This window comes from Choloepus didactylus, chromosome 4 (assembly GCF_015220235.1).
Source record: "Choloepus didactylus isolate mChoDid1 chromosome 4, mChoDid1.pri, whole genome shotgun sequence".
NCBI lineage: Eukaryota > Metazoa > Chordata > Mammalia > Pilosa > Megalonychidae > Choloepus > Choloepus didactylus.
In genome coordinates, this window is record NC_051310.1 from 181,750,940 (window position 1) to 181,763,087 (window position 12,148).

General features: G+C 34.8%; 1 protein-coding gene across 1 annotated transcript in view; it reads left to right on the forward strand.

Moving 5' to 3' along the window:
• Nucleotides 1–12,148, forward strand: part of TOGARAM1 (TOG array regulator of axonemal microtubules 1) — a 124,228-nt gene that overhangs the window by 83,557 nt on the left and 28,523 nt on the right. Inside the window, exons 9-13 of the mRNA XM_037834917.1 lie at nt 4,354–4,443; nt 5,543–5,718; nt 6,803–6,956; nt 7,166–7,300; nt 9,333–9,486. Coding sequence (XP_037690845.1) covers nt 4,354–4,443; nt 5,543–5,718; nt 6,803–6,956; nt 7,166–7,300; nt 9,333–9,486 — 709 coding nt within the window. The remainder of the gene's footprint in view (nt 1–4,353; nt 4,444–5,542; nt 5,719–6,802; nt 6,957–7,165; nt 7,301–9,332; nt 9,487–12,148) is intronic.

Genomic DNA, 12,148 nt, shown 5'->3' on the forward strand with positions numbered 1-12,148 from the left:
TTCTGGCATTTAACTGTTGTTTTCTGTTTCAAGTCTTGTATGTTTTTGTTCCTAAATTACTCCATTACTGCCTTTTTTATTATTATTATTCTTTAGTTGCTTTTTGTAGTTTACCATTGATTTCCTTCTTTCCTTTTCTCTTTATGTTTGAGTTGTTTTCTGTGGTTACCTTTGTAATTACAATTAACATCTGAAACTAATAAAAACTTACTTCAACTAGTACCACCTTAGTTTCAGTGGAATTCAGACTCTCTATCCTATATACCTCTGTCCCTCACCCTTTATAGTTATTGTCTCCGAGTACATCTTTGTACATTGTATGCCCATTAACATGGATTTTAAGTGTATTTTACACATTTGTCTGTTAAGTCATATGGGAGGGAGGCACCAAGCTGTTACAAACCAAAAGTACAATAATACAGGATTTTATGTTTACCTATGTAGTTACCTTTACCAGTGTTCTTTCTTTCTTATAGCTTTGAGTGGCTTTTAGTGTCCTTTTATTTCAGCCTGAAAGACTCCATTTAGCATTTATTATAGTACAGATGCTCTGGTAATGAGCTCTTGCAGCTTTCACTTATCTGTAAATCTCTTAATTTCTTCTCCATTTTTGAAAGATAATTTTGCCAATATAGAATTCTTGGTTGACAACTATTTTCTTCAAAGACAATAAGTATGTCATATCATGTTTTCTGGCTTCCATGGTTTCTGATGAGAAGTTTTAATCTTATTGAGGATCCCTTGCATGTGAAAGTCTATTCTTTCTTACTTCTTTCAAAATCCTCTCTTTGACTTTGGATTTGGATAATTTTATTATACTGTGTCTTGGTGTAGCTCTTAGAATCTATCCTACCTGCAGTTTGTTGAGCTTTCTAAATGTGTATATTCATGTCTTTCATAAGATTTGGGAAGCTTTATGCCATTATTTCTTCAAATACTTTTTCTGCCTCTTTCTCTCTTGTACTTCTGGGACTCCAGTGATGCATATGTTAGTACTCTTGATGGTGTCCACAGGCCCCTCAGGCTCTGTTCACTTTTCTTCATTAATTTTTCTTTCTGCTCCTCACCCTGGGTAATTTCAGTTGTCTTGTCTTCAGGTTCACTGTTCCTTTCTTCTTGTCAAATCTGTTACTGGATCTGTGCAATGAGTTCTTCCTTTTAATTAGTGTGCTTTCCAGCTCCAAAATTTCTGTTTGGCTCCTTTTTATAATTTCTGTCTCTTTTATTTTGTTCAGACAAGATTTTCCTCATTTCCTCTAGTGCTTTGTATATGGATTCTTTAGCTCATTGAACGTATGTAAGACAGTTGAATTAAAGTCTTTGACTAATAGTTCTTCAGGGATAGTTTCTGGCAAATTTGGTTTTTCCTGTGAATAGGCTGTAAGTTTCTGTTTCTTTGTGTATTTTGTAATTTTTTATTGAGAAATGGGCATTTTGAGTATTATGTTGTTATACCCTTGAAAATTCCCACTCTTGTGGGAATTCTAGGTTTTTGTTGCTGAGAGCTGGAGCCATCATTTTATGACTGTTCCAAACTATTTTTCCTCCCAAATGGGGAATAGAACAAAAAGAAGAAGAAAAAAATAGTACTCCCTCTTTGAGACTCGTCTGCCACTTTTGCCTTAGGGTGGTTGGAACATTGATCCCCCTCAGAGTTGGCCCCCCAGCCATAATAGCTGAACGAAAGCATTGATTAGTGATCTGCCCACACACCCCATGATTTTGGAGGACTAGGTTCTTATAGCCTTCCGTGGCACCAGCAAGCTCCACCAGGAGCCCAGGCTGCTGCCTGCCACATCACTGGGGGATGAGGAGGCTAGCCACTGCACAGAGAGTGAAATTCACCATTGTTTACCACAATTTACCAATCTCTTTCTCCAGTTCTTCGCTGGCTGCTGCATTGTTCCATTAGAGTCCAGAGTTCTAATATGATTGATTCAAAAGCTCCTGCCAGTTCAATAGTTGTTTTGTTGGAGGGACTGTTTCCTGGAGCTTCCTTCTCTGCCATCTTCCTACAATTCTCAGCCTGACTTTTAAGACCTTTAATCATATTGCTCCAGCATAACTTTTTTCATTGCCTCTTACTGTTACTCTTTTCATGTCCCATGTTCCAGCATTCTTAATACTAGAAATGTTCTTAATTTATATGTGCGGTCTGCCTAGAATACCCTTTCCCAAACTTACTGTGCTGAGATCATATTGGCTTTTAAAATACTGGTATGAAACCCACAGCTTCAGAAATATTTTCTTCACATTCCTGATCTGGAGTAGTCTTTTCTTTTTGTGTACTCTCATCCTGCCTTACAATTAATTAAAAATGCGTGTCTCAAAGCTTCCATATTAAATTTCTTAAGAATAAACTACTTGAGAGTAAAGATAGTTTCCTAGTTATCTTTTTATCTCCATTATGCTTTGTTAACTCTGTAAATAATTTTTTATAATTATGATATAACTCTATCCTATCCTTAAAAACATTTAAAATAAGCACTATGTGTGCCACCCCCCCCCCCCCGCAAAAAAAAAAATTAGGCTTTGTACCTAATGTTACTCAGTGAAACAGGTTAAATGAGTAGCGTGGCAACAAGCCAGTCACTCAAAAATTGCATTCTCAATCAGGTTAAAATGAATATTGAGTATAATGCTGAAAGGAATAATAAGACTTCCAAAAATATGAGTGAATAGTTTGTTTAACGAAAAACCTCAGGCTTTTTTAGGATTAGCTCTCAGAACCATACCTTACTGTTCCCATCCTTCTCCACTGCTGGCTAGCATCATAACCTGGAGCACCAATTAATAACTTTGGAAAGTGATTAATCATGGATGCTTGGAGTGTTGGTAAAGTAGATCCCATATGTTAACATTTTCTCTCTCTATTTGAATGAATGGAACTGGACAGAAGTAAGGAGGAGAGATTATAAAAGGATAGTATACATGTGAAGAATTCTTTAAACATGTTTTTCTTTGTATTTTAGAATTGAGACATAATGAACAGTGTTGCTTTCAACAGTTCCTTGTTCAGAAGAAAATATAGTCCACAAAGCAAAATAACATTAAATTGTGCCCGAGTCTCCCCAAGTGCCTCTTTGTTGCTCAGATGTGGCCGTCTTTCTCTCTAAGCCACCTTGGCAGGTGATCTCACTGCCCTCCCCACTACGTGGGACCTGACTCCCAGGGTCGTAAATCTCCCTGGCAACTCAGGATATGACTCCCAGGGGTGAATCTGGACCTGGCATCATGGGATTGAGAAAATCTTCTTGACCAAAAGGGGGGTGCAAAATGAAACTAAATAAAGCTTCAGTGACTGAGAGATTTCAAATGGAGTTGAAAGGTCACTCTGGTGGACATTCTTAATGCATATATAGATAACACTTTTTAGGTTTTAATGTATTGGAATAGCTAGAAGTAAATACCTGAAACTACCAAACTCCAATCCAGTAGCCTTGACTCTTGAAGACGATTGTGTAATAGTGTAGATTACAAGGGGTAACTGTGTGATTGTGAAAACCTTGTGGATCGCATTCCCTTTATCCAGTGTATGGATGGATGAGTAGAAAAATGGGGACAAAGACTGAATGAAAAATAGGGTGGGATGGGGGGGATGATTTGGATGTTCTTTTTTATTTTTATTTTTTATTCTTATTCTTTCTGGTATAAGGAAAATGTTCAAAAATAGATTGGGGTGATGAATACACAACTATATGATGGTACTGTGAATAGTTGATTGTACAGCATGGATGATTGTATGGTATGTGAATATATCTCAGTAAAACTGAATTTTAAAAAAATAAAATAAAACTTCTCTTCATTTTTTCTGCATTGATACATTCATCTAGCATATTTATTGAATACCTAACCATCTGCCAAGCTCTGGAAAAGAATGATAATCAAAAATGGATATAGGTTCTGTCCCCATGGACCCTACAGTATAATTAAATAATCACAAACTGACATAAAAGTTAGCCTAAAAAGCTGTGAGATCTGTAAGATGGGCCTGATCTGTTCTGGGTAATTAGAGAAGGCTTTCCTTCATGATTATGCCTTTATTCCCACACTGTCATTCTGTGGTTATTTTCTTATATCTCTCCCACTGCTAACCCTGAACTGTATAAACTCCTTAAAGGAAGGAAGATTTCTTCTTTCTCTAGTACCTGATCTATATTAGGTATTTAAGTACTTATTGAGTTAATGGACATGTGTTAATAAGTTGTAAACTCTTTGACTAGATGAAATAAAATTTCAACCTTAAAAAGCCATATTGCAATATCCTAAAAATACTATATAATAGATAAATATTTTAAATGTGGGGTTTGCATTTTTGTTTGTTTTTGTTTTTGTTTGTTTTATGATTTACAGGGCCATCATCAAATTTACAGCAAATTTCCAGTTTTGACTTCACATCTACACATACTTTATCAGAAGACTCAGTAGTAGTTGTTGGAAAAGGTATTTCAAAATTATTTAGCTTTTTACTTGTATGTGTTCTTCACACATAAGGAAAGCATTTTTATAGAATAGAGTGTGATTCAGGTGTTGAATAGAATGTCTTTTTTAAAAAATTATTAGATGGAAAGAATTAGAAATGAATACTTACCTTCACATTTTTGTCTTCTAAAGAAACTAAGGCCAATTAATGTAATAATTTTCAGAGATATACTGTGTAATAGCTTTAGCTTTAGGTACTTCTAAGACAGTTTTAGGATAGCTAATACAGTTTTAGGATAGTTTAAATTCAAGTGGTAGTCCTTAATTATCATCTTATTAATCAGTATAAATTGACATCATTTATGGTATGCCATTACAAGTCTAGGCAAATCACAATTTAACTCCTAAGTTATATATTTTAGGGGGACTAGTGGACCTTTGAAAATTCTATTTGCAGATATCCTTTAGAACTTGCCTTGGGTTTCTAGTAATAATTTCTTTTTCTTTTTTTCACTTGTAAAATTAGAGTGTGGTGATACACATTGAGAGTGTACATCTTTATTTTTGTTCAGTATAATGAAATACTTGAAAATATTTCCTAAACAACTTTGTTTATAGACTCTAATTAGGTTAATTTATTGCCTTCCTCAGGTTTTCTCCAGCCTACTTTCACAGGCTTATTTTCTGTTATTCCTCTTTTTGCTGTCTCTCAACCAAATTAATTTATTCACTCTACATACAGGCTTCATACTTGTTCAGCTCTGCTTATAAGCATCCCCATCCTTCCTCACTGCCTGTCTCTATCTGGCCTGTCTTCCAATCCTGACTCAAGTCTTTACTCCTTAAAGCCATCTTAAAAACCCAGCCAACACCAACCTCTCTTTTCTGTGAACTCAGCACTTAAAGTTTGCAGTTCTCATTTGATAGTAATCATGAATTCTCTGTGACACCTCTTATATTATTGTCCTCTTATTTGTTTTTATTTTTTATGATTATTTAACTTGTCTTTCTTAATAACTAGTGTTTGCTTCTTGGAGGCAACAACCCTGTCTTAAACTTTGTCATGCAGAGAGCTATCACATAAATACCTAATGACTGTTCAATGGTTGGTTGATTTCAGGTGTATTTGGAAGTCCAAATTCAGCACCAACAACTTGTAGCCAGTCAGTGCTGTCTTCTGTGGAAAATGGGGATATGTTTTCTATTAAACAAAGTATTGAGCCACCATCAGGGATTTATGGAAGAGCGGTCCAACAAAGTATTCCATCATATCTTGATGTTGAGAATGAAAAAGAAGTAAGTTTGTTTACTAATCATTAGGATAAATTTAAGCCTACAAGATGTCGTTTTGTGTATATCAGATTTGAAATGGAGCTTGTGTTTTGATTAAGATTTTTTAAAATGTTGTTGGAATCATTGAACTTTCTGATCCTTAGTCATTTAAATGATAGGTTATAAACTATAATGTAAGGTATATATGCATTTTATATTCATATATGTATATGTACAGTCAGTTCTCTTTATTCTTGGGTTTCATAATTGTGAATTTGACTACTCACTAAAATTTATAAGTCTAAAATTAATACAACACTTTTGCAGTCGTTTGCAGGCATGTGCACATTGGCAAAATATTTGAGTCTCCCAGTGTACACATTCCCAGCTGAGGTCAAACAAGCTGATGCTTTGCCTTCTTGTTTCAGTTCTCATACTGTAAACAAGCCTACTTTTTGCAGTATATTTAGTGCAAGTTTTTTTTGCATTTTTGTGCTTTTTTTTGTTTATTTCATTATTTAAAACGGTCCCGAAGTATAGTTCTGAAGTGCTGTCTAGTGTTTCTAAGTGCAGGAAGGCTGTGATGTTCCTTAGGGAAAAAAATGTCTTAGGTAAGTTTCCTCCAAGTATGCATTATAGTGTTGCTGGTTGTGAGTTCAAAATTTATGAGTAAGTGACGTATATTAATAAGGTGCCTTTAAAGAGAAACAAATATACAACAAGGTTATGTACTGATAGGTTGATGAAAATTTTGTGATCAGAGGCTTGCTGGAACCTAACCCTGTTTATTTCCCCCAGAAGGAATGGTTCAGTATTTACTGATTGAGTATTAATGGTGACTTTCCTTTAAACCATTCCTTCCATGAATAACAAGAATTATCTGCATATATTGAGTAGTTTTCTAGGATACACTCAAGAGATGACGAATGAATATTTCCAGGCACAAATTTAATTCTATAAATTTTAGGATTCTTGGAATAATTACTAAGATATATATAGTTTATTTTGTATAGATATTTAAAGTATATATACTGATGTCTGAAATCAACATAGTTATTTTAAATGTCGAACTCCTAAGTACTCTCATGTGTTTCAATTTATCATGCAGACTAAAGCTTCTATTTCAAAATCTACTTATGACAAGATGAGACAAAAAAGAAAAGAGGAAAAAGAACTTTTTGAGATTAAAAACTGTGAAAAGAAGGAACAGAATCCCTGGGAACGAGTGAAACCTACAGGAACTGAAAAAATGGTAGCTGAAAGTAAGTGGAATTTAACTTTCAGTAATGTTTTTTGACTGAAGATGTAAATGTAGTATAATATGTTTTAACTGATGATAAAGTTTGGCTAAGATTAGAATACGTTGGCCTATGACACTGAAATTTGCAATATCCAGGAGCTTCTAATTATTGTAATAAACTAATTCTTTCTCATGAAAAAGAAGTTGATTGATTGTTTTTCTCCCTTCTAGACTTAAATATTTTTGGAGATGAGGTGGGAATCTCAAAAAATGAAAGTTCCTCTTTCGAGAACATTGCCTTCAGTCCTCCACTGAAAGGAGGGGCCACTTTAAAAAGGTCACCATCTTTAGTGTTTTCCGATTCAAGTAAGTTGCTCATTTAAATACAAAGAGTAATGTCACAAATGCTCATTAAGCTGAAGAGACCACATGTGGTCCAGTATGTTTGTGGTGTAGTGAGCTCTAAACTAGGAGTCAGGAGACCTGGCTTCTTAATCAGTCCTGCCTTTAAATAGCTTTGTGACCTGGAAAATTTCATTTAACAACTCTGGCCTCAACTTTTTCCCCCTGTAAGTATCTGTTCCAGTTAGCTAACATGGCCATTATGCAAAATACCAGAAATGAATTGGCTTTTATAAAGGAGACTTATTTGGTTACAGAGATACAGTCTTAAGGCCATAAAGTGTCCAAGGTAAGGCCTCAGCAATAGGGTACCTTCACTGGAGAAAGGCCATTGGCATCCGAAAAACATCTGTTAGCTCGGAAGGCACGTGGCTGGCATCTGCTTGCTCCCAGGTTGCATTCAAAATGTCATTCTCCACAATGTCTGTGTCAGTTTTCAATGGCTATCTTCAAAATGTCTCTCTCAGTTCTCCAAAATGTCACTCACAGCTGCTCTGCCTCTGGGCCTGTATGTCTCTTTTTAAAGGACTCCAGTGATCCAATAAAGACCCATACTGAATAGGTTGGGCAACAACTCCATAGAAATAATCCAATGAAAGGTCTTGCCCACGGTTAATTGAGTCACATCTCCATGGAAATAATCAAAGATTCCAACTAATCAACACTAATACATCTGCCTCCACAAGATTGCATCAAAAATAATGACATTTTGGGGGACATAATACATCCAAACTGGCACAGTATCTAAATTATCTCAAACGTCCAGAATATCTCTAATATCCCTTCCATACTTCCTGAAAATTTTTCTGGATTTGCTAAGGAATAATACCTCATTTTATAACTAAGGTAACTGAGATAGTGATGCTGTTTTGTATTAGATCATGATCAAAAAAGTCCTTGCATTGATCATTTATTCAGCCTATTCAGTAAGTACCTACTATATTCTGTGCCTGGCCAAGAGTAGACTCCATGTTTCCTGTACTGTTTTTAAAACACATTAAATTGGTCTTCACAATAGTAGTACCTAGGAAAAATTAAAGGTTGAAATGGGAAATTGTGTGAACTGTAATAAATATTAAAGCTTATTGTTTAATTGTTGATGCTTTATTATTACTATTACTAAGAAGGAAATAAATTATTTGACCTGTAATAAACATTCTTAAATTTATGTTGGGTCTGAAGTCTAGATATCAATGAAATAGCCAAAAATATGGAAAAAATAAACATAAATATGATCTTCAACAGCATACTTAATGTCCCTCAGAGATAAATATAGAAGATTTGAACTAGATGAATGTCTGAGGTTGAACTAGATGAATGTTTTATAATGCAAGAAGTATAGTAAACTTTTAAAAATTCTGTATTCCCAGAGCTAATAAATATAAGTGGTATGCCAGATCAGAGGTGTTAGCCTATAAATTCACCGGCTGAAGATAGCCCTAGGGTTAAATTTATCTGTTTGTGAAATTTAGACCTATTTGTTAGCATCCTCAAATCATTTCTCTATTGATTAATGACATAAAATATTGGAAAAAATTAAAAATTAAAAAAAAACTTCTTCCCTAAGCCAGTAATTGACAGTAGGAATAAAAGTACAAATAGAAGCAAATAGTATGCATAGTAACAAACCATAAATTTTGAGATATTCATTCTTCCTAGAGACATAACTAATTTTGTGATTTTCACCTATAATTTAGGCTTTACAGATTTTGTTTATAAGAAATATGTCAGTCACTCCTGTGCTATTTGAATATAAGGATTATATTTATGACTCATAACTGAAAAACCTCATATTTTATTAAAATGTAATTTGTTAGTAATAATTTGGTATATAAAAAGTAAAGTTTCAATAGCTTTGGTTTCTGGGTATGAAATTTTTTTGGTAGATTAAACTAATAGTACTAGTTTCTGTAAAAAATATTCGTAACATCTGTAGTCAGAATACCATTTGTATCCCTTTGTATCAAGTTATGGTTTATTTAATGTTTTGTTTTAGGTGAAGTAACTCCTGGAGCCATTCCACATTATAAAGAAAGGATACCATCTGTCACTCATAGTCCAGAAATAATGGATTCATCAGAGTTGCGGCCATTTTCCAAACCAGAAATATCACTGACAGAAGCACTGAGGCTTTTAGCTGATGAGGATTGGTAAGTTCACCATTTCTAATTTAAAACTAAGTTGAGTTCCTAAAGCTTATTATAAATCTATTAAAAACCTTGAAATGTATTTCCCGTCAAAGTAGTCTTACAGATGATTGCTTTAGTTCTTAGGCAATCTAAAGGGGTCTTTTCAACTTATTAATGTAGCTGAACTCTGGTTCTAATAGTACTAAGTTTACCAGTTATATTTTTATTATATACCATAAGGACATAGTTTAGCTTTATGATTAAGCTAACTTTTGGTATTTTGGAGTATAAATCTGACCATTTCTCAAAGTGTTTCTCTGTGAAGTATATCCTGTAGCAGTCCTGAAATTGCTTATCTGCTCTTCCCACAGCTGCAGCAGCCACTCAGTCAGTAACTCAATAGAAACAAGTAATAGTGGCAATGTGTTTCCCACTTCCTCCCTTATTTCTTAATCTCTTTCTCCATCCTCACCCTACCCATCATCATCATTTTTTGCTTTCCCTACTAGATCATATTCATCAACATATGATGAACATGATCTACCTCAACTACCACTTCACTAAAACTGCAAAAGTCACCATTTTGTTAAATCTACCCTGGTCATTTATTAGAAAGGTCATCTTATTTACCTGTCAGCAACATTTGGCACTCCTGATTTCTTTATATACCTTTTTTCATTTCACTTTGGGATTATCAGACTCTCCAGTTCTCTTTCTGCTTCACTACTTTCTGATTCCTTCTTTTCTGTTTGACCTCAAACTGTTAAAGTGCTCCGGGATTCAATCTTCTGGCATTCTTCTCTATCTGCATTCATTCTATAGATCAGGGGTTGGCGGTCTTTTCTGCAAAGAGCCAGATAGTAAATATTTCAGCTTTGTGAAGCATTTGGTCTCTGTCACAGCTATTCAACTTTGCTATTGTAGTACAAAAGCAGCCTTAGTATTAAAACAGATGGGCATGGCTGTCTTCCAGTAAAACTTTACTTGTAAAAATAGGTGATGCCAGCCATAAAAAGGAATGAAGTTCTGATGTGTGGTACAACATGGATAAACCTTGAAAACATTATGGTAAGTCAAACAAGCCAGACACAGAAGAACAAATATTGTAAGTTGCCACTTATATGAAATATCTAGAATAAATAAATTCATAGAGAGAGTAGATTTGAAATTATCAGGGGCTGGTGGGGAGGGAGAATGGGAAGTTATTGCTTAATGGGTACAGAGTTTCTGTTTCCAGTGATGATAAATCCTTGATAATAGGTGGTGGCGATGGCAATACAACATTGTAAATGTAATAGTGTCACTAAATTGTTAACTTAAAAATGGTTAAAATGACAATTTTTATGTTACATATGTTACCACATTAAAAAAAGATAAAACCAAATTATGGAGTCTGGGCCTGTTGAAGAAGAGATCCCTGTTACTACCTCTCGGGGAAGAGTCCCACCACATGGAGGATAGCAAAAAAGCATAATAATGCTGTTCAACAGGAAGCAGCCCTAGGATCTGAGCCCATTCCAGGGTTTACAGGTGTCAGGGTTGCCAACAAAAGCACAGCTCTCACTGTCACTATATGAAACAGTGCTTTATTCACATAGAAAGGAGAGCAAGATTAGCTTCAAGAGTGGGTGTAACCCCCTTTATCCAGTGTATAGGTAGATGAGTAGTAAAGATATGCATGTAAAATAATAATAATAATAGGTTTGGAATGTGGGGGGAAAATACCCCTACATAAACTGTACTACTTTAATAATCTTTCATCAATTGTAACAAATGTAACTACTATTCAAAAAAAAAATAGAATTACAAAAAAAAAGTGCTATCATCAGTTGTAACAAATTTTCCTCACTAATGCAAATGGTGGTGGTGGAGAGGTGTATGTGAACCCTATATTTTATGCATGATCATTTTGTAAATCTACAACTTCTCTAATAAAAATTTTAAAAAAAAGCTGTCACCACTGGAAATGTATTTTAGATAGTTGTTTAAAAAAAGAACATAATAGAATTGTTGGTAGATTGAAAATCACTAAACTGAAATTTTTAAATGTCTGAAGTTTCATTTTTTAAACTGTTAAAATTTTATGCATTTGTAAATGTAACTTCACTGAACATTCAAATTTTATGAGCACCAAAATCCTATGTAAATATCCACAGGCATGTTTACAGTTTCACTCTGTTTACAAAAATTGTTATATACAGATCTAAATTAATTAAAATTATTCCAACTTTTTTTTAAAAAAAAGAGTGGGTGTCAGTCCCCCATAGGCAGTGGGTCTTGATCCACAGCTGACACAAGGACATGGTATGCATGGAAAAGATACAGCAGCAGGATTGGCCGGGGTGCCATAAAAAGCATACTCTTAGCCATGTAGTCTCCATGAATGTTTACATATGCTCATGGCAAAAGGGGAAGGAATGTGCGAATAGACCACTATCTGCTAAGGGATGTATTTTATGTCCGGGCACCCCAAGGAGGGAGTCAGCCCATATTCATCATCTATCCTAGGCACCGGGCCAACATATCTGATCCCTAGCACAGGTTTCATTTGTGCGTCACAGGGAAAGGCAGCAGGCTGCCCTGGACTGTCCCCTTCCACAGGACTGAATTTGACCCATGATCCAGTTTGCTAACTCCTTCCTAATGATCTCATCCGGTCCCATAGCTTTAAATTCTACCCATG